Genomic DNA, 20,797 nt, shown 5'->3' with positions numbered 1-20,797 from the left:
AGCACTCTCGAGGACAAAGCTCGGTTGGACATTCATGGAATCATCATTTTAAAGACTGAACAGATGAATTCTTTGATCAGTTGGCACAAAAAGGATGCCAAACTTACCAAGAGGTCTTCTTGCAGCTGCTCTGCGCCATCCTTTTTGAGGACTATACTGGAAATGTAGCACTCACAGACAGTCACTAGATCGCCACATACCTGATTCAGCAGTTCCTGTTCAAGATAAAGGCAAATCAGTGAAATGCATGTTAAAGAAATGCATCATGGGTAGAATATACTCCATGCATAAGTTCTGAACTGGTAAACAAAACTCTTATTCTAGAATCTGAAGTGAACAATCCCTGTCTCAGCCCCTCACGCTAAGCAGTTTCTCGACGCTAAAGTCTTGTTCCAGTCCTCATTTAGAAAGCCAGCTACAGGAATCAGCTGCATATAAAATCTGAGTAACAGCTACAAATGAACTTCTGATCTGAACAGTTACTTTCCCTTTTTGGTATTAACTTTAAAAGCAGGGATTGCTGGTATCTAAGATGAAAGGGTCAAGTGTCTTCATGTGGCAATGCTTTATGAACATTCCACTTGCCCAATGAGACAGAAGAAACCTCTTTATTTAGCACGCTGGTATAAGAAATTGCTTAGTAGCATATCAGCAGAACACAGTGGTTCCTAGCGCAGTAGTGTGGTTACTGCATCTTCTCAAGCTATTTACTTAGCTACTCATGGTACACCATTGGGAGGTTGATGTGATTAATGTTGGCAATGGAAATTAATATATAATATAATATACATAAAGAGTCTAATATTGAGGAATACTCTGGCCAATTTAACCTTTTTCTTTTGAAACCAATGCTACTTAGAGTGAGCTCTATGACTTAGCTACCGAAGATAGCTATTGAGATGGAGCAGACAGATGGAGCATAAAAAGGAAGAGAAACCAGACTGCAAAATTAAAAGGAATATGTAATATTCCACCAGTTAGTTTAACTCTTCCGAGAGTTTCCTATTCTCCAGAACTCATTAACAAACAAAGATCTTTAGATACACCTGGTTTGCCTTCCCAGTTTGTCTCACCTTGTTCCTTTAACATAATATGAGAAACAGTCACCTATTTCCTTTTGAATCCACAGCAGGTCGACAGCGACCAGCTCACTCAATAGTGGCATACATGTAATGCATCTGTTTCTTCAATATAAGCTTCAGGTTGAACCTCTCTAGCCTGGCATCTTTGGGACCTGACTGGTGCCTAACGAGAGAATTTGCTAAATCATAGGAGGTCAACATTGCCTAGCACGTTACCAACACTTCTGCTTCTTATTGGGCTCTTAAAAGACATTTTGGGCTAAATTACAGCAAAATGAAAGCACAGAATACTGAAAGCCAGCATTCATAGCTGGAAACAGAGTTTATGGGACTATGAGCAACTCGGTCATGCCCATGATAAGTGGTTGCCCAGCTAACTAAAATCATGCTGGATTATGGATGTTGCCGGATGAGCAAGTGTTGGATTAGAAAGGTTCAACTTGCACTGGAAAAATATCTAAAACATAAACCCCTGTATCAAAATAATATTATTCCAGATCCGTTACAAGTGATTCCAAGTGCAAAACATCATCTTGAAAGAAACATACCCAAACCCACTCTTGCCACGAGGCATATGACAGTGTTGGCGGTATATGCTAGCGAAGATGGTACGTAACTGGCTGGATAACTGTTCTCAGAGAGAGTAGTTATTAATAATAGTTTGCAGTCACTCTGGAAGGGCATAACAAGTGGGGTTCCACAGGGATCTGTTTTGGGACCAGTTCTATTCAATATCTTCATCAACGATTTAGATACTGGCATATTGCGTATGCTTATTAACTCTGAAGATGATGCCAAGCTGGGAGGGGTTGCAACTGCTTTGAAGGAGGGGCTCATAATTCAGAATGATCTGGACAAACTGGAGAAATGGTCTGAGGTAAATAGGATGAAGTTTAGTAAGGACAAATGCAAAGTACTCCACTAAGGAAGGAACAATCAGCTTCATATATATAGAATGGGAAGGGACTGTCTAGGAAGGAGTACTGCAGAAAAGGATTTGGGGTCATCGTGGACAACAAGCTAAATATGAATCAACAGTAATGCTGTTGCAAAACAAAAACAAAAACAAACAAAAAAAAACCACCATGATTCTGGGATGTATCAACAGGAGTGTTGTGAGCAAGACATGAGAAGTCATTCTTCCGCTTTAGTCAGTGCTCATTAGGCCTCAGTTGGAGTATTGTGTATGGTTTTGGGCCCCACATTTCAAGAGAGATGTCAAGAAACTGGAGAAGGTCCAGAGAAGAGCAGCAAGAATCATTCAAGGTCTAGAAAACATGAGCAAATGAGGGAAGACTGGAAGAACCGGGCATGTTTAGTTTAGAAAAGAGAAGACAGCGGGGACATGGTAGCCATTTACAAGTACCTAAAAGAGGGTCACAAGGAGAGGGAGAAAAATTGTTCTTCTTGGCCTCCAAGGATAGGACAAGGAGCAATGGGCTTAAACTGCAGCAAGGGAGGTTTAGATTAGACATTAGGAAAAACTTCCTAACTCTCAGGGTGGTTAAACACTGGAATAAGTTACCTAGGGAGGTTGTGGAATCTCCATCGCTCGAGATATTTCAGAGCAGGTTAGACAGACACCGATAGGGGATGATTTAGATGGTGTTTGGTCCTGCCAGGAGGACAGGGAACTGGACTTGATGAGCTCTTGAGGTCCCTTCCAGTTTTAGTGTTCTATGATTCTACAGCCAAATAGAAGAGAGGTACAACTTCCTGGAGTAAGAAGTCTCTTTTGTGCACTGAACAGCCCTGTTTTTTCAGGAGAGGAAGCGTTTCAGTCTTCGATACACATGTGAAATAGACTATTTTAAAAACATATTCAAAGCCTCACCTGTGCCTCCCCTGGGGCCTCTGTGTATGCATGGCAGAGCTTCTGCAGAGCTTCAACAGCTGGGCTAATCACCTCAAGGGGACACTTGAACTCCTTCAGCCACCGCTGGATATCATCTGAGAAGAAGGGCAAACACCTTACTGAGGCTCATGCTAACTGACTATTAACATGCAAATGAAAACACACAGTGGAGATTGGGAAGCTGAACAGCGACCCATACCAAGGCACTCACCAATCAGCCTGCCCTGGGTGATTGCGGGGAGATGCTTTGCAACATGCCCAATCACGCACAGGATATGACCTGTAGGATCAGTGCTGGGGTGAGCCTGCTGCCTGAAAGACCATAAAGGGGAGAAACAGAAACATTAATCCAAAGACAACTGACTAGAGTCTGAAAATCCTTTCATTTGAAGCACGCACGCTGAAGACAGAACTGTCAGGTTGAATGAATACACGATAGAGCTCTGAGGCAGCTATAAGATACTGGATGTTCACGGCGACCTCAAGGATGAGGGTCACAGCTTATCCCCTGAACGGAAGCACCATTATCTGAAATTAAGCACTAGGTCGCCAAACAGCATGCAACCTGTGGAGGAGCAAAAAGAGGAGATGGTTCTCTTGGCACCCGCTCTGTGGTCAAATAATAATTAAGGTAGAGGCACACACCTGCTGACACTGTCCCAGGAGTCAATTATCTTGGAGTAATCCAGCTTGGGTGATGACCCCGCTACTTTGGCTAGCAACATCCAGGCTGGCGCTGCGTGCTCTGTTTCCACGTGCGACATTACGTTATTTATAAAAGTAGAAGAGAATTTCTCCTTCCGGGACCATACGTAAAAAGCTTTGTTTAAATAACGGCTACAAGCAAAAAAAGGAAGGAGAAAAGAGCTAAGCACACAACAGACAGAAGCGCTAATCCCAGGAACTGTATTCAGGGCCAGCTATTTTAGATGCGCCACCCTTTACTTAGCAGGCAACACAATGAAGCTGGTGATGTTGGCAGCCTGTAGCTATTTATGCAAAAAGCTTTTACTTCTCATTGTTCTAACCAAATCAGGATTTCCATTCTACATTTAAACCTTAAATATTTACATGTTCTCTTCTATAGTCCAATTCCTAATTCAGGTTTAGACAAAAGCACAGATGTAACACTATACATTTCAGATCACTGCTAAATTGGGCTTGATGTCTGGTACGCTCATTGCCAAGAAAATTTAAAAAGAATCCAGCAGAGGAAGATTTCTTGTTGGTGGCTTTCTAGCTAACATTCACAAGTCAAGAGGAAAAGATTTGTTATTGAGGGACAAGACTGGGAGTTACAAACTCTGGGTTTTACTCCATCTCTGAGGAAGCTCTCTGTGCGTGCCAGTAAGAAATTCACCTAACTTCTCAGGGCCAAACTTTTCGCTTTGGTCAAATAAGGACAATAGTACTTGCCTTCCTCACTGTGGGGGAAATCTGAAACACTATGGTTATCAAGCGCTTTGAAATTAGCAATTGGAAGGCATTATGGATGCGTAAAGTATGATATACAGGGGCCAAAATTAGACTAGTAAAATAGTTTTGCAAGCCAGAAGGCAGCACGACTAACAGATCAGTTTTCTATTTAAGAACTATTACATGCTGTTGACTAATAAACATAAGACTGCTTTTCATCAGTGTTGTGTCCCTGTCATTTTGTGTGACACCTCACATCTTTTGCTACTTCCCACAGCTTTCAGCAAAAGGCAGAAAGATACTATTAGTCATAAGACAAGTAACATATTGTACACCAGAATGAAGAAAAAACCCCATGTACTCTGATCTTTATAAATATGTATCTATGATGATGTTTTCCTCATCACCATACCTTCTATTTATTTTAATCGTCCAAGGTCCTGGCACTACACCAATAAGACAACACGCGTGTCATTCTCCCATTCAAATAATAAGGTTCGGGGAAAAGCCATCAGTGACAAAGTTAAAACGTCCAACATCCAACTCACAGAAGAACTGTGTTCACCAACTGCCAACATGGAAATAATTGGCTGTTGATTTGCAGGCCTACTAATTTCTTAACATTAAACCAGAAGAGCAACACAAGAAGCTCAGAATATAAAAATACCTACATTAGCACTGACAGTATCACTTAAGAGTAACGTGTACTTGTATTACTACTTTCACCTGGGGATCTCACAGTGCTTTATCAAAAATTAATTATGCTTCGCAACATCTCTGTGCATTAAGTATTATATACATTTTAGCAGTAAGTAGAGATGCACAAAGGTTGTAGTCCTATATCGAGTGGTGGAGATGGAAACAGAACCCTAACTCGGGTCCTAATTCACTTGTATAACCAACAAACTAGCTACTATTGTTCTACAAAGCAATCAATCTCCTGACATAAGGGTAGCATGACACATTTCAAGCACTTTTATATAAGTGCAAACATTACAACAGCAACACATCCACAGAGAAACACTGAGTTGGAGTGAGCTAACATACAAGAATCAAAACAATTCTTTATGGACTGGAATTAACAGTATAGCTGACCTACCTCAACTCCTGGTTTTCTGCAGTGATGAGACCAAGGAGATCCCAGGCAAGCATCTGATTTTGGTCTTCACATCTGAACTTACTGTAGTGTTTAATGTGCTGCAACAAAAGCTGATCAAGGCAGTCCAAGGCCTTTTCCTGCACAGAGGTCTCACTGTCCATCACAACGGGTACCACGCCTGCTAACCAGGCTTTCTGTATCATAACATCGGTGTGTTGAGTCTAAAGAGAAGAAAATTCCATATTAAAAATACTTTTAAAGCAGTAATTAAAGTTCTGGGCGTGGGAGGGATTGAAGAGAGCTGATATATGCCGACCGACTCAAGAAATGTTTGCTTCCAATGTACTGATGAAGCAATAGTTAAGTCTTCCAGCATAAAGGACCAGTTAAACCTCAGATCTCTACAGCATGGAACTGATGAATATTATAGTCATGATCAACATATCTGCTGTTCCTATTGACCTGAGGTTTTGCACTATTTATTTACTAAAACTAAAATCAGTCTGATGTAGTGTTCCAGTAAAGCATTACAGCAGGTAATTTAAAACTAATGGTTAATAAAACTTGTGCTCTTATCCTACTTTACTAACTTTTTGTAAATAAATAAAAAAGGAAAAATCTTTCAATGACACAACCTGCAAATTGCAATCTCAGTACTATGTTTCAGACTTTAACATACCAGTTTGCTACATGAGACCTGTACCAGAGCCAGAAAGAGATGTGCATAATAACAAGAAATGTCTAATACTATTCACAACTGCACATAAAATACATCTTTCATGTCAAAGGCAATACAATTAAATCAAGCTACAAGAATTCTGTGGCGATATAAGTTGTTAGTCATGTGGTCTTTTCCCTCCTTTTCTCCCTTCAAAATAAAATTATACTCTGCTGGTTTTGGCAAATATCATGCATTTTTTCCCCTCACCAAAAGGAGCTCTGTAATAGACTGCAGCGCCTGCTTCCGCACAGAGACTGCTGGGTCCCGACAGCGATCCTGAAGAGTGGACAAGTCTTCTGGTGTACATTGGATCACGTTATGTTTCAAGATACTCATGAAGACCTAGAAATCAAACACCACGACAACACCAAAAGGAATCCAGTAAGCATGCATTTAGTTGCCAATGAAAAATCCAATCCACTTCCTGTTCATTTCAATAGATGAACAAGTCCCCATTAAATTAAAACCCAAGACTTAGGCTATGTCTACACTAGCGCCCCCTTATTGAAATGGAATGCTAATGAGACACTTCAGGATATGTTAATGAGGCACTGCAATGAATGTGCAGTGCCTCATTAGCATAATGGCAGTCACGGCACTTTGAAAGTGCTGCTTTCGATCGCGCGTGGCTTGTCTACATGGGGTCATTTTCGAAATGACGCCGCACACTTCAAAATCCCTTTCTTCCTATAACCAAATAGGGTAGATGAGCTGCGCGACATCGAAAGTGGCACTTTCCATGTGCTGAAGCGGTCATTATGCTAATGAGGTACTGCATATTCATTGCAGTGCCTCATTAGCATATCCCAAAGTGTCTCATTGGCATTACCCTTTTGAAAGGAGGGTGCTAGTGTAGACATAGCCTTAGAGGTACAACTGGGACACACACACAAAGAACATGAACAAGCTTTGTAACAACACTTAGATAAAAACAGCTTCACCTTTTCTCCTGCACAGTCAAAGTCAGTTTCTCTTGGTATTTGTGTGGGTCATCACGCAGTGTAAACAAGGGAAAGGAAAACATTCTAAAGCCCCACACTATGTACTTGTAAAAGGATAATCAACCAGACTGTGGGGCAGGTGTTCCATTCTTCTTTTAAATGGATGGAATTTGGGACAGTGTCTCTTTCAAGATCAACTACCTGTTATACTAAGATACTTTATCAAAACAAAAACAGCAGTCATGCAGCACTTTAAAGGTTAACAAAATGATTTATTAGGTGATGAGCTTTTGTGGGACAGACCCACTTCTTCAGATATTTTGAAGTCTTTAAAGTGCAACATGACTGCTGTTTTTGTTCTGTTAGAATACGGACTAACACAGCTACCTCTCTGTTCCTAAGATATTATATACTTAAGCCAAAGCAGAACACTCCAAAAATTGAGGCTGGACAAAATCCAGTTCCATTGTAAATGAGTTCGTGAATTCTCTACTGAGTAGTTAACTAACAACATGCCTTGATTTATATAAAGAAATTGCTTAAATTAAAAAACACTACTGACATTTGAAAAGAAGTCCTATGTCTACATGATGAAATAAGTGAACTTCAATGAGAATAAGGGTAAAATTCTTGCCTGCACAATTCACTCATCAGTTATTTGGAACAAGGGGAAAAGACATTTTGCAAGACCTGCTTATATGCTACAGTAACAGCAAAATGAGGCCATGAACTTTCAGCGAGGTCCATGTGGGTAGATCGTTGCATGAATTCATTGCTGGATGTTAGCCTACATGCCGATATTAATTGCACACTAAGTGCTCAATAGAGAATATACCTGGAGTGCAGACTTCCTGACATTTGTCTTCTCATCCCCTGCTCTCTGTCTCAGCATAACCATGATCTCCTTCCCTGTCCATGGAAACACAGTCATGAGCTTCAACACTGGTAGAGTGCAGAGCCACCAGGAGATGCTGACAAGGCAAACAGCACACTATGACAGTGCAGGGCACAGCTCCGCACTATGTGGGGCATCAATTGTTGACAGAGAAAGAAAAATCACACACAATGTGGCAGGTAAACCAAAGAAAATCTGAATTTCAAATTTTTTATTTGTAATTTTAAATATATGTACTGCTTGTATATTTTAGATAAAATCCTGAAAGTTAGTTCTGTACATAAACACAGCCATCCTGGGTCTGACCAATAGTCCATCTTGCCCAGTATTCTCTGTCTCACAGTGGTAAGTGCCAGGTATTTAAAAAGAAATGAACAGAACAGGCAATTTCATAAAATCCATCCCCTGCCACGGTCAGCCCCATCTTTCAACAACTGAAAGTTGAGATACTTTGAGCATGGGGTTGCATTCCTGACCATCTTGGCGAGTAGCCATTGATGGACCTACCGTTCATGAATTCTTTTTTAAAACAAATTATATTAATCCATAATGACTCCTAGATCCCTTCCTTATGTGCTAACAGCTAATTCACAAATTATCATTTTGTGTGTATAGTTGACATTTTTTCCCCAACATCCATTACTTTGAATTTACCAACATTGAATTTCATCCGCCATTTTGTTGCCCAGTCGTCCAGCTTCGGGAGATCCCTCACAGTCAGCTTTGAACTCGGATACCTCGTGTAATTTTGAGTCATCTGCAAACTTTGCCATTTCTCTACCACTCTTCCCAGATTATTAATCAACACTTAGAACAGCACTGGTTCCAGCAGAGATCCCTGGGGGACCCCACTATTTACATTTCTCCATTGTGATAATTAACCACATATTTTTACCATTGTTTCCTATCTTTCAACCAACTACTGACCCATCAGAGGAACTTCCCTCTTATCTCTTGACTGCCTACTTCGTTTAAGAGCTCTTGGTGAGGACCTTACCAAAGGCCTTCTGAAAATCCAAGTATAATAAATATATTGCGGGGAACCTACTGGCCCACAACTTGCTTTGATTCAGCCCATGAGGCTCAGGGCTCCGTCACCTTGCAGCAGGATGAGCTGGCATTGGCACTCCAGCCATGTTTTGCCCTTCAGCAGGGCGGGGAAGACCTGAGCCTCACGGGCTGGATCGAGGTAAGCCGCAGGCTGCCTACAGCCCATGGGCTCTGCCTGGAAAGTGGGGAGGAAGAAGCTTCAGGAACAGCAGCAATGGGAAGCTGTTTCTCTGTGCTCTCTTGCAGGTTCCACACCTTGACTGCTCTCACTGGCTGGGAAACACAGGCAATGAGAGCAGCGGGGTGGTGATGCTTTGAAACATAGGGCCATGTGGAGTCACCTGTGTGCCCCCAGGAGGGCCAGGTAGGCATCTCCATTCCCTTCCACTTCCCACCCAGACCCTGCACCCACAGCCCCTTCCCGCACCCTCTACCTCCCAGACCCTGCACACCCACCCTACTCTCAAACAGCACGCCCCGACACTGAACTCCTCATTTTTGCCCCACCCCAAAGCCTAGAGGGCCCCACAAAATCTACTAGCTTGGGGTCCCCAGAAGAATTAATTCAGCCCTGGGGGTAAATTCATGGATGAGGGACTGGACACAGAGGTGGGGTTGAGCTGGTAGAGGCATGTCCATGTGGCCTTTATATTGCCGGCAACCTGCTTTCCCAACAGTGAAATCTCGTACAGCTATGATGATTAGCCATGCAAGTCTGCAAATGGACCTCAGTCTGAAATTTCTAGAACTGTCATTAGCATAGCACTGCCGGCAGCAGTGCTGTGCTAAAGGGTTGTGTAGATATGGCCTAAATGTACTAAATGTTGAGGTAAATAAAATAAAAAAAAAAAATAAATAAAAGGAATATGTAATTTGTGACCAATTTTTTTTGTCTTTATAAAGGGGCCTCAGATCATTTTTAATGTTAAAAATCTCATTAAATTAACACCTTGCAACACTTTCAAGAAAATTTGTATTATGATAACTCTGCCGTTTGTGGGACGGAGATCCAGGCAGCGGGATATGAGAAAACTGCTCAGAAACACCCCAAGATGTGTTTCAAGCCTCACACATCATTTCCATGTGCTTTACAAACACTAATGAATTAAAACTCAACAACCCTGTGTAATGATGTAAGTATTAATACATCTATTTTACAGATGGGGAACTTTTGGCATAAAGCAGTCAAATGACTTGCATCACGTCACAGAGTTAGTGGCAGAGCAAAAATAGAACCTAAGAATACTAGTGGAAGCCAAAGAACATTTCCCTTCCCCATACATGCAGATTAGGCCAAAAGCTTTATTTCCTTGTCCATAGTGAAACAAATTTTTACACATTATTAGGGAAAATGATATGTTGTCGACCAGCTAGTTTAGAAACTGGTACATATAATTCGGTTCTTATATTGTTAGATATCACCACAACACAGAATAATCAGCAACTAAGCAATAAGACTGGTTGTTCTGGTCAGTTAGTTTCAATGCTGCTCTCATCTTTCAGGGTTCCTGTATTTCATGTTTTTCTTCTTCCTAGGACACGTCACAAAGCCTCAGCGTAAAATGATTCCCCAATAAAATACCATGTTTCTACAATTCATGTCCAGCTTGGAGCACTGGTTCTGTGTGCTAATCACTAGACTTCTGATCCAAAGATCTCTGATGTCAAACTGTATCATGCCACTGAGTTTAATGTACTTCGGATCAGGCTGTAAATGTGCTTTTAATGGGAAGTCACCCCCACTTCCTCCCACCAACTCGAGCAGTTACACTGTTTGATAACATCAGATCCTTTTAGTGGAATAGAGGTGTACTGCCTCAATTAGAAGCAACAAGTTTTCCTGGAAGGTCTGCCCAGGACAAACAACTACTGCAGGGGGAAACAACTGGCTAAGTGCCACTGACAGAGCATTTCAGCTCTGTAGGCAGGCACAGTACAAAGGTGACCTTCAGCCGTCTGAGGAAGCCTAACAGGGAATCTGGTTTCCAGCCAATGGGAGATGCAAAATTGTGCTGTCGGTGAGAGCAGCGTGCAATGCCTGCCTCCCTCCCTCCCATCCACCCTAAGACATGCAAGCAGCACTCAGGGAACATGGTCCCACAGTCAGATGCTTTGAATGGCTTGCAGGGGTGGGGCAGTCAGGGAGGGAGCCCGTCTGAGGCACTTGCTGGGCCACGGGCCAGACCCGGTGACTTGGTGGGCAGTATTTTGTCTGCCCTGGGTTACATCATGACCAAATGAGGTCTGTGGAATCAAATTCACAGTTTATATTGGCTACTGACCATCAACAAGAAAGTCAATAGCAAACACCTCATGGAGAACATTTTGATAGGAAATTTTTGCACTCCAAAGTTTTAAAACAGTTTTAATTACGAAAACACAATAAGCATTTATAGCAAGCAGTCCTGTGGCATCTTATAGACGAACAGATTTATTGGAGAAGCAGCTTTCGTGGGCAAAGACCCACTTTGTCAGATACATGAATGCATGCATCAGACAAAGTGGATCTTTTATTGGAGCATAAGCTTTCATGGGCAATATGTTCGTCTACAAAGTGCCACAGAACTTCTTGTTTTTGTGGATACAGACTAACACGGCTCCCCCTCTGACACTTGGCAAGCATTTTTAAGGTCATACTGTCCTTTACGTTACTACTCCGCAATGTAAAAAAGCCTTAAACCCTCTAATTCTGTTTTAGACCTTTCAGGAAATTAACTGTTAAATTCTGCTGTACCTGAGGGGGACAGAGTCTGCCCCTCGACTCCCTCTTCACAATCCCTCTCAGAAGAAGCTGTCACACTAAGATAGGGAAGAAGTCCTTTCTACGGAACAGCATGGGGAAAAAAGAAGTCAAAACTGATGGATGCCAGGGGAAATAATGAAATGGGATCATTAGCCGTACAAGGGGCGTGGGAGGGAGCAATAAATATAAGAGCAACAATGTAGATACAGCTATGAAATTAACGAAAGCTCAAGGCAAGAACCTTGAATATAAGATATATAAGAAATATAGCCAGTAGAGGGATTCTCAGAGGCAAATGGTGCGTTACGTGGTGAGCTGCCAACTTATGTGCCAGTTCTTGTTATGTGGACAAGTTATCACTAGTGGCTGACCCTGTTGCACCAGTTCATTTAACCTCATATCCTGCTTTCAAACAGTAATCGATACATGATGATGCAGAGAAGTGAATTCCACATTCACATAACGCACCAAGGCAAACGTCCAATATTTTATATGAGGAAAACATATTTGTTCCTTGTGTACTGGAGCAAGAGATTTGATTAACATTATTACAAGCGATGAAGCTACAAGCGTTATAATCCACATAATTTACTCCTTCCAAAAGAGATGTTAATTAATCTGCTTTTTCACAAGTGCTTCTGCCCCATCAGTAGAAATTGATATCAATACGCCAAGATTAAATACACTTTCCAGAGTGGTCCTTCAAGACTTAAATGGAATTTCATTAAGACTGAAAAGTCCACCCCTTCCTTCATCACATGTAAGTGGAACCTAAAATTTCCAAGAAAGATCTGTCTATTTATATAGAAAACTAGATGCTGAGTACGCATAAGAGGAAATGATTACCATCAAACACTTCCAAAACTTAGTATTAGCTGAAAAGGCAAGTGTAATTTTGACATACCATCAAAAACAGTGGTATCTCCAGTCCTGGTCAATTCAATGGTCTTGAAAGTTGGAAGAGTCTTCAGTGGATGGTTGGAGGGAACTAAGAGAAAAAGAAATCAGTATTGAACATACAAAGGATACGCTCTCTGCATAGCGTGGGTCATGACTAAACAGTGAGTTGTATGTGCCCCTGCCTCCAGTGGTTTGAAATATCAAAATTACTTCTATGTAGAGAACATAAGACATGTGGAGAAAAACAAAACAAAACAAAACAAAACAAAAAACCCACCAACCCAACATCTTTAAAAGAAGACATTACCTTCTGTGTGGGTTACCAAACTCTCAGGGTAGTTGTTGGTGTCTAAAAGTATATGACCAGAAGCTGCCGAAGGAAGAAAAAGAATTAAACAAGATAATTCCATTCAGGACTCTTCTGTCCAGAAATAACCAAGCAGGTAATCTAAGAATAGGAAACTGCAGATGTGCTACTGGAGCATGCCATCTGGCTTTTACTCTCACCATGGAGTTTAGCATGCTAAAAACACAAGAGATTCCAACTTTCCAGATACTAAAGGTCTCTGAATATATAAAAGTGTGTCAAGAATGAGGAATTTATTTTTTATAAAATGTTTCATTTAGTAGTTTGTAAATGTCTTTCAAAGTCATAACACAGAGCAATCTATTTAAAACAGTTTTATGGGCCTTAAAGCCACTATAATATAAATATAAACATAAGCTGTAATGAGTAACAAGACACATCTAACATTTTATTTTGTCACAATACCTAAAGGGACATATGCACAGATTAATTGCTTGAAAATTAGATCTTGGTTCTCCCAATAACTATTCTCCTCAAAATTAAAAAAGATATTTAGTAACACTGTTCAGGTTAAACCTCTCTAGTCCAGCACTCTCTCATGTGGCAACATCCATAATCTGGCATGATTTTTGTCAGATGGATGACCACTTATCAGGAGTGCTGCCAAGTTTCCTGCAGTCCATAAAGTTTGTTTCCAGCCACCAGTCTTGGCCCTCAATGCTCCGTGCTGTTATTTAGCTGTCATTTACCCCTAAATGTCTTCTAGGAGCCCAGTAAGCAGTGAAAGTGTTGGTACTTCTGCTAGACAATAGTGACCTCACATCATCTGGCAAATTCTCTCAACCAGCACACCCCTCAGGTCGAATGGTGCCAGATTAGAGAGGTTCAACCAGTACTTAGTTGCCATGCATACTACCTTGTAATAGCTCCTGTATACTATCTAATGTAGAAGCAGCTTTCATTTCCAGACAGTAAGCAAAACTGGACAGTGCTTTGCTGCGGACCGTAGGTGCTTTGTCAGAGCAGCGACCAAATACCATATCCTGCACTAGAAACTTGTGTTTTAGAAGCTTCTGATGTTCTACAGACAAGGAGCTGTCCGGTTTTCTCTCTGGCAGGTCCAACAGAGCTAAAGCTACATCAAGGGCAAACACTCTGTATGAAATCTGTAGACGTGAAGAACACAAAATTCTTTATTACATAAGTATTAGTGGCAATAAGAAAAATACTCTTTACTGCTAATACAGTGCTTTACATGCTCAAAACATTCCATGTTCAAAGGTCTGGTGCATTAAAAAGGATATCCACTTACCTTAGTATTATGCGAGAATCTATAAAGCCAAGCTATAAAGTCAGCATACTCTGCACAAGGCAGCTTATTCAGCAATTGCATCAGGGCTTGTGCAGCATAGGTGCGATAGTCAGATTTATCTGGGACCTAAAATACAAGGACAAGGGTATTTGCCAATACCAATACTCTGATGGTCTGTAACGAGAGCTACTAAGCATTTCAGTCCTCAGAAAAAAAAAATCAGATTTTTCAGGAAGGTAATATGGTATAGTAGCTCAAGCACAGGACTGTCAATAGGGAATTCTGGCATTTTAAGCTTTGCAAATGAGTTACTTGGCCTTGAGCATGTCACAAATCCTAAACAAAGACTTCTCCTTTATAAAATGAGAATATTAGCAGCTTCCCACACCAAATGTGAAAACGAGGAAAACTTGATTTCAAGTGTGATCCATTGACACCCTAGCAATTCCCGATTCTAGCTTCTCAAGTCACACTGACAGTAACTACTCATAAAGCAAATGTTCTACGTGGCCACATCAGTAATTCCTTTGTCACAGGATTTTTTAAATTGTTAAAAATGTCAATAAAAGATACAAACAACTGTGAACAGTGGAGAAGTGTCCACAAGAATCTTTCTGACACGATGCGTGCCACACTTTCACAGTCTGAAAAACATTTACAGAGTCCCTCCGTAACAAGAATCTCAGACATAGTAAAACACTCCACAGAAGACTACGGTGATAACTTTCCCTGTTTAAAAACTGAAAAGATGGATTCTCCACGCTCATTTGTAAGCACCGTGTTCTATCCAAGAACAGCGCTGCTGTCTTCAAATCTGAAATATGAAAGGACCAAACATACCTTGGCACAGATATGCTGCAGTAAGATTCGGAGCACAGGAAAGGCGATGTCCTTTAGTTCATCTACTATAGAGCTGCACAAAACAGAAACAAGAAATTTATAACAGGTTGCTTTTATAACAAGGAGCACAATTTTAGCCCAAGGCTAACTCCTAGATTCAGACAAGCAGCTGTACACAGACCTTCCTTATTCCAGCTCTACCTGCCAAATATTGTTCATTGTCTCTGCATAAGCTATGCTTTTAAAAAAGACTTGATTCTAAGTGCATGAAGAGGAAGTCAGAAACAGCAGCGGTTCTGCTACTAAATCTACCATAATCCAAGTGCTCAAAGTCCTCACCAGTTAGTTGCAACTAAACAATCACTTAAATAGAGCCGAAAAACAGAATTAGCCATGTCCAGCCTGTCCCAAATGCCTGTGTTCAATAGCAGACAGCAGATAGTTGTACATGTAGGAGATGCCACACAGAGATGGAGTGCTTATACAAAAAAGATTGCAGTAAGGAACATGTTTTAAGAAGAGGGTTGGAGGAAAGAATGGGCTCTTGGCAGATGAAAAGTAGGGTATCAAGCCAAGCATAAAGGACAAAAAAAAGCTGAAAACTAGTAAGAGGAGTTAAGGGAGTTAAGTTAAGGGATATATTACTAAGAACATCTCCTTCACCACACTTTGTAATTAACTAAAAGCCTCACAATCTGCTGCAAGTCTAAAGCAGGAGATATTTGACCTGCCATCCCACTTTTCAACCTTTCTCCAAAAGACAAGTTCTAAGTAAGCTCTTATGACAGAAAATGAAATTAATCCTCTTCTACAGACAACAGTTGCACAATACGCCATAGTTATACTAATCCCTCTATTAAGTAGCAGTTGAGAGTGAGATAACACCAGCAGGAAGACCCAATAACTTTGTACATCACCTGATGAATTTTATTGCATGATTCCTAGCACTAATAGTCTGTGACGTGATAGAATGGGCTGTATGCCTGGATCCTTCTTCTCCTTCCAGCATGAGGATGATTCTCAGAAGACGATGGAAGATGTGACGTAAAGTCTGGAAGACACAAACACAGAAAAATCAACAAAATCGAAAACTAGAAAAATACTGTCTCGATTATTAAAATAATCTAAATCCAGGCAGCTTCATACTACAGAACTTTCCATAACAAAAGGGAAACAGAATACTTTAAAAGGGAAACTGCAGACCCAGAAAACACCTTACTGAAATGGGGATAAACGTGCCTTAATTGGTGTCACACAAGACTAAAAAGACGTAAAATGTTATTTCTAGTGGAACAGAACATAGGCGTAACTGATGGAAATTCAACTGCCTGTGATACACAGGCAGTCAGATTTCTAATCTTAAACTCTATGTATCAGTTGCAATAGAAATCCACCAAATCTGGGGAAATTCATTACTGTCTCGCAGAAAGTACCTTAAATTAAATGACTTTGCTCCCTTAACACACTAAGGCTACGTCTACACGTGAAGCCTACATCGAAATAGGCTATTTCGATGAATAACATCTACACGTCCTCCAGGGCTGGCAACGTCGATGTTCAACTTCGACGTTGCGCGGCACCACATCGAAATAGGCGCTGCGAGGGAACGTCTACACGCCAAAGTAGCACACATCGAAATAAGGGTGCCAGGCACAGCTGCAGACAGGGTCACAGGGCGGACTCAACAGCAAGCCGCTCCCTTAAAGGGCCCCTCCCAGACACAGTTGCACTAAACAACACAAAATACGCAGAGCTGACAACTGGTTGCAGACCCTGTGCCTGCAGCATGCATCCCCAGCTGCCGCACCAGCAGCCAGAAGCCCTGGGCTAAGGGCTGCTGCCCATGGTGACCATAGAGCCCCGCAGGGGCTCGAGAGAGAGCGTCTCTCAACCCCTCAGCTGATGGTTGCCATGGCGGACCCTGCTATTTCGAAGTTGCGGGACGCCCAACGACTACACAGTCCCTACTTCGACGTTGAACGTCGAAGTAGGGCGCTATTGCTATCCCCTCATGGGGTTAGCGACTTCGACGTCTCGCCGCCTAACGTCGAAGTTAACTTCGAAATAGCGCCCAGCGCACGTAGCCGTGACGGGCGCTATTTCGAAGTTAGTGCCGCTACTTCGAAGTAGCGTGCACGTGTAGACACGGCTTAATAATGCAGGAGGTACATTTTAGGCATTCCATGTTTTAGCTGTCACACTTTCCTTATTAATTACCTTATTTCACTGAAGGGACCTGGACACGGAAGAGGCAGAAAGGAGGATCCCAACTCTCAAAAAGTAAGCACTAGTGGCCTCTTGACATTATATTAGAATCCAGAAGAACATGGATACTTTACAAGTTCAAATGCGCTATTGTACAATATGCCAATTATTAAGCACTGAGGTCAGGTGCTTTATTTAACAAAAGAGTACAAAAAGGCCAAACTGCAGACTTTCAACAGAATTATATGTCCCTCTAAGAAGGAATTTTCTGAGAGCTTGCATTAATTCTGTTCACCACAATAGGCAATATTCCCACAATCCCTACTGTCCATTATCACCAAACATCACAACAACAAAGAATACCAACAAATTTAGAGCACCATCTAGCAGGAAGTAAAAGAATTGCCAGTTTAGATTCTCTGCTCTAAGACACTGAAGAGATGCAACTTTACATAACCTGATTTTGAAACAATTACCAAAATGTTTTCATTAAACTACATGGTACAGATACACAACGTACGGTCATAAAAGTTGGACAAAATAGGAATTAGAAAAAAGAGGTACCTAAACCTATCTCCAAATAGGAACGATAAGTATAATAATTAAAGTGACTGACCAAAGGGGGAAATAATTGTTCGCTGCCGATGTATAAAGGCCTGAAAGATTTAGTTAAGACTTTTACCTTATCTTCTACACCATGAAGTGGAGAGCACAGCAAGCGCAGTCCATGATAGGCCAACTCTGGGATATATTTTGCTTGGTTCCTAAGCAAAAGGACATAATGAAGTGGGTTTGCCTACTGCTGGCTATTGCTTTATATCAATAACGTGATCGAACATACGTTGTATTAAGTGGAAAGACATTTAAATTCACTATTGTTTCTACGTAAAAATAGGACAACTGAATTTTCCAATATTATCATTTTCATAACTGCCAAAGAATAGTACTAAATATGTTCACCACTTTACCTCTGCAAAACAATGTATATGCATTAAAAAGTAACAGCTCACATTGTTCCTGAAAACTCCAATTCATGCCCTGCAGGTTCCAAGCTAGTCAACTCAACAAAGATCTGCAGAAAGAAAGTAAGGGGATGAGGTTATGGGAGCGGTAGTAGTGATGATGGTATGGCCTGGGAGTGCAGGGGGGTTGTCCATGCACAACTGAGTCCTCAGTGGTTTTAGTTACCTGCATGCAATTCTGCACACAATGAGGTTTCTCTTTCAGAGAGAACTTGGGCAGAAGTCTTAAGAAGTTTTTCAAGAGGAGGAAGATGGCTTCACGAATCTGAAGCAGGTCATGTGCTGAAAAATAAATCTCTTCTTGATCGTCCTCTTCAGAGATGTCATCCATCTAGATTGGTACAAGTTGGAAAAAAATTTATCATCGCCACAATTTATCATAGTCACGTTCATTTTTTTCTTAGAAAACAGAAACTCTTGTTTGTACAAGGCAGAAACTCTGATTAATTTACTTGATTAACAGTCAGGTAGAACTGAAGTTTTGATCCAATGAACAACATTTTTGCAAAAGATTTAGTGGTATTTAGTAGTAGTGGGAAAAAAGAAAGGAGGAGGCACATAGAAATATATTACAGTTTGTTCTCCACTGAGACCTCACCAACTCTGCCCCACAAAGGCTAGATGTCTGAATGCTGATGCTGATCTATACAAACTCAAATGCCTAAATTCCTAGTTCTGCCTACTCTCTCTCAACCTCTCTCATCATGACACTGCCCTCATGTTCCTTATGCCCAGCTCAGGCTAAACTAATTATAACAAGGATTTTAGAAAAGCTAGAACTTTTCAAGAGGTACAGTGCAGTCACCTGCACTCCACAGGAGGCTGCAAGTATTTAGCCCTTCGTCTACCATCATTGGATTAATACAAAGATCTGAATCTCCTTCGTCCTCTCGTCCAGAGGGGTGCAAAGTAGGGGGTGGGCCTACTCGGGGCTGTGTGAAATTTCTTAAGGGGAGCACAGCACAATGGGCTGCAGGGTCTCAGGCTCATCCATCTCATTAAAATGTTGAAATACATTACTGGTTTTGTACACACGTATTCACTTTTATATACCAGTTAATAAAGTTTTTACTTTCTACATACTTATTTTCTTACACATGCTGAAAGAGGTTCTTTTCATATGAACGTAACTGAAATTTCTGTCGGTGTGGATCATATTAGAAAGGTTGGAGGTGGGGGCCTGCTAATTGCAGGGACAATAAATGGGGCCTGATGTAAAAAGTTTGCTCACCCTTGCTTTAGTCCTACTAACATGCAATACAAGCTTCAGTCTGAACTCATAATTAGCATCAACTTCTCTCTACTGCTGAACGTGTTAATGATACGCTTCAGAACAGTACACTATCTTCCAGCACAATCCACTCATCAGTAAAGAAACTGCGAGCTAACTTTGCAATCATGGCTTTTCAGAAATGTGTAACAACACACAAAGTAAAAAGAACACACCTTGATTTCAGAAAGCAAATTTGAGTGTAAAGTGCTGGAAAAGAAGTCTCATTTTGACTTGGAAACAAAACAAGTTTCCTACCGAGTTATGAATTAGTAGAGAGCCTAAGGTGCTGTATCCAAAGTGAATATCATCTTACATCAAAATTCTCCTTCCTGGTTGGCCTTCCTTTCTTTTTATTTCTTCTTGCTTCAGCCTCAGACCTTTTGGCTTGATCCTTTTTCCTTTTCCTAGCCAGTTCAGATCCCTGAGGCCAGCTCTTTCCCAGCGTCTGAAGACATTTATCAAACATCACTTGATGGAATACTTGATTAGCTACACTGCCTGCCCAGAAACAAAACAGACCAGGATTTAAAGCATCTTCAGAAAAAATCTACAAATACACAAAAAGCATAAAATAATTCAGCCATCTGTTCCATTTGTTTGCACACTGCTGCCACCCTGGTGCCTTGAGGTCCAGAAAGTAAAATTAGCAAAAACATTCTCAGTTGGTACTTACAGAACAAGACAATGAGCCAAACTGGAATTTGCTGCATTATTGGAAACAAAACCACAAAACTTTGAACAAGAACATTCATCAGACTTAAAACACGAAGGCTATGTCTATACTTGCTCCAGAATTTTGAAAGGGGCACAATAATGAACCTAATCAAAATAAGCTAATGAGGTGCTGCCATGAATATGCAGCACCTCAATAGCATAATGGCGGCCAGGAAACTTTGAAAGTGCTGTTTTCGATCGTGCGCGTCTTATCTACACAGGGTCTGTTTCAAAAGGACCCATTCACTTCGAAATCTCCTTATTCCAACTTTTCAGCATTGCACAGCCACTCAACTGTAGACAGGAATAGCTCAACAGCTATCACCCATGTCACTTTACATTCTTATGAACAAGAAACAGATAAAAGCACTGTCCAGACAGCCAAAGTAGGATTAACCAGACTAGCAAGAACAGAAAAGAAA

The 20,797-nt window shown here is 41.1% G+C and overlaps 1 protein-coding gene across 1 annotated transcript in view; it reads right to left on the bottom strand.

Moving 5' to 3' along the window:
* NCAPD3 (non-SMC condensin II complex subunit D3) overlaps positions 1-20,159 on the bottom strand; it is a 41,027-nt gene extending 20,868 nt beyond the window's left edge. The window contains exons 1-17 of the mRNA XM_074976949.1: positions 19,975-20,159; positions 18,555-18,719; positions 18,377-18,438; positions 18,049-18,130; positions 16,079-16,212; positions 15,162-15,234; positions 14,322-14,447; positions 13,923-14,175; positions 13,010-13,072; positions 12,707-12,790; positions 7,950-8,023; positions 6,381-6,515; positions 5,453-5,673; positions 3,583-3,774; positions 3,149-3,249; positions 2,917-3,032; positions 108-215 (exon numbers count right to left, since the gene is read on the bottom strand). Coding sequence (XP_074833050.1) covers positions 108-215; positions 2,917-3,032; positions 3,149-3,249; positions 3,583-3,774; positions 5,453-5,673; positions 6,381-6,515; positions 7,950-8,023; positions 12,707-12,790; positions 13,010-13,072; positions 13,923-14,175; positions 14,322-14,447; positions 15,162-15,234; positions 16,079-16,212; positions 18,049-18,130; positions 18,377-18,438; positions 18,555-18,719; positions 19,975-20,127 — 2,142 coding nt within the window. The 5' untranslated portion in view covers positions 20,128-20,159. The remainder of the gene's footprint in view (positions 1-107; positions 216-2,916; positions 3,033-3,148; positions 3,250-3,582; positions 3,775-5,452; positions 5,674-6,380; positions 6,516-7,949; positions 8,024-12,706; positions 12,791-13,009; positions 13,073-13,922; positions 14,176-14,321; positions 14,448-15,161; positions 15,235-16,078; positions 16,213-18,048; positions 18,131-18,376; positions 18,439-18,554; positions 18,720-19,974) is intronic.
* Positions 20,160-20,797: the final 638 nt, after the last annotated feature.

The sequence above is a fragment of the Carettochelys insculpta genome, chromosome 25, assembly GCF_033958435.1.
Source record: "Carettochelys insculpta isolate YL-2023 chromosome 25, ASM3395843v1, whole genome shotgun sequence".
Taxonomy (NCBI): domain Eukaryota; kingdom Metazoa; phylum Chordata; order Testudines; family Carettochelyidae; genus Carettochelys; species Carettochelys insculpta.
This window is presented reverse-complemented; position numbering and strand designations above follow the sequence as displayed.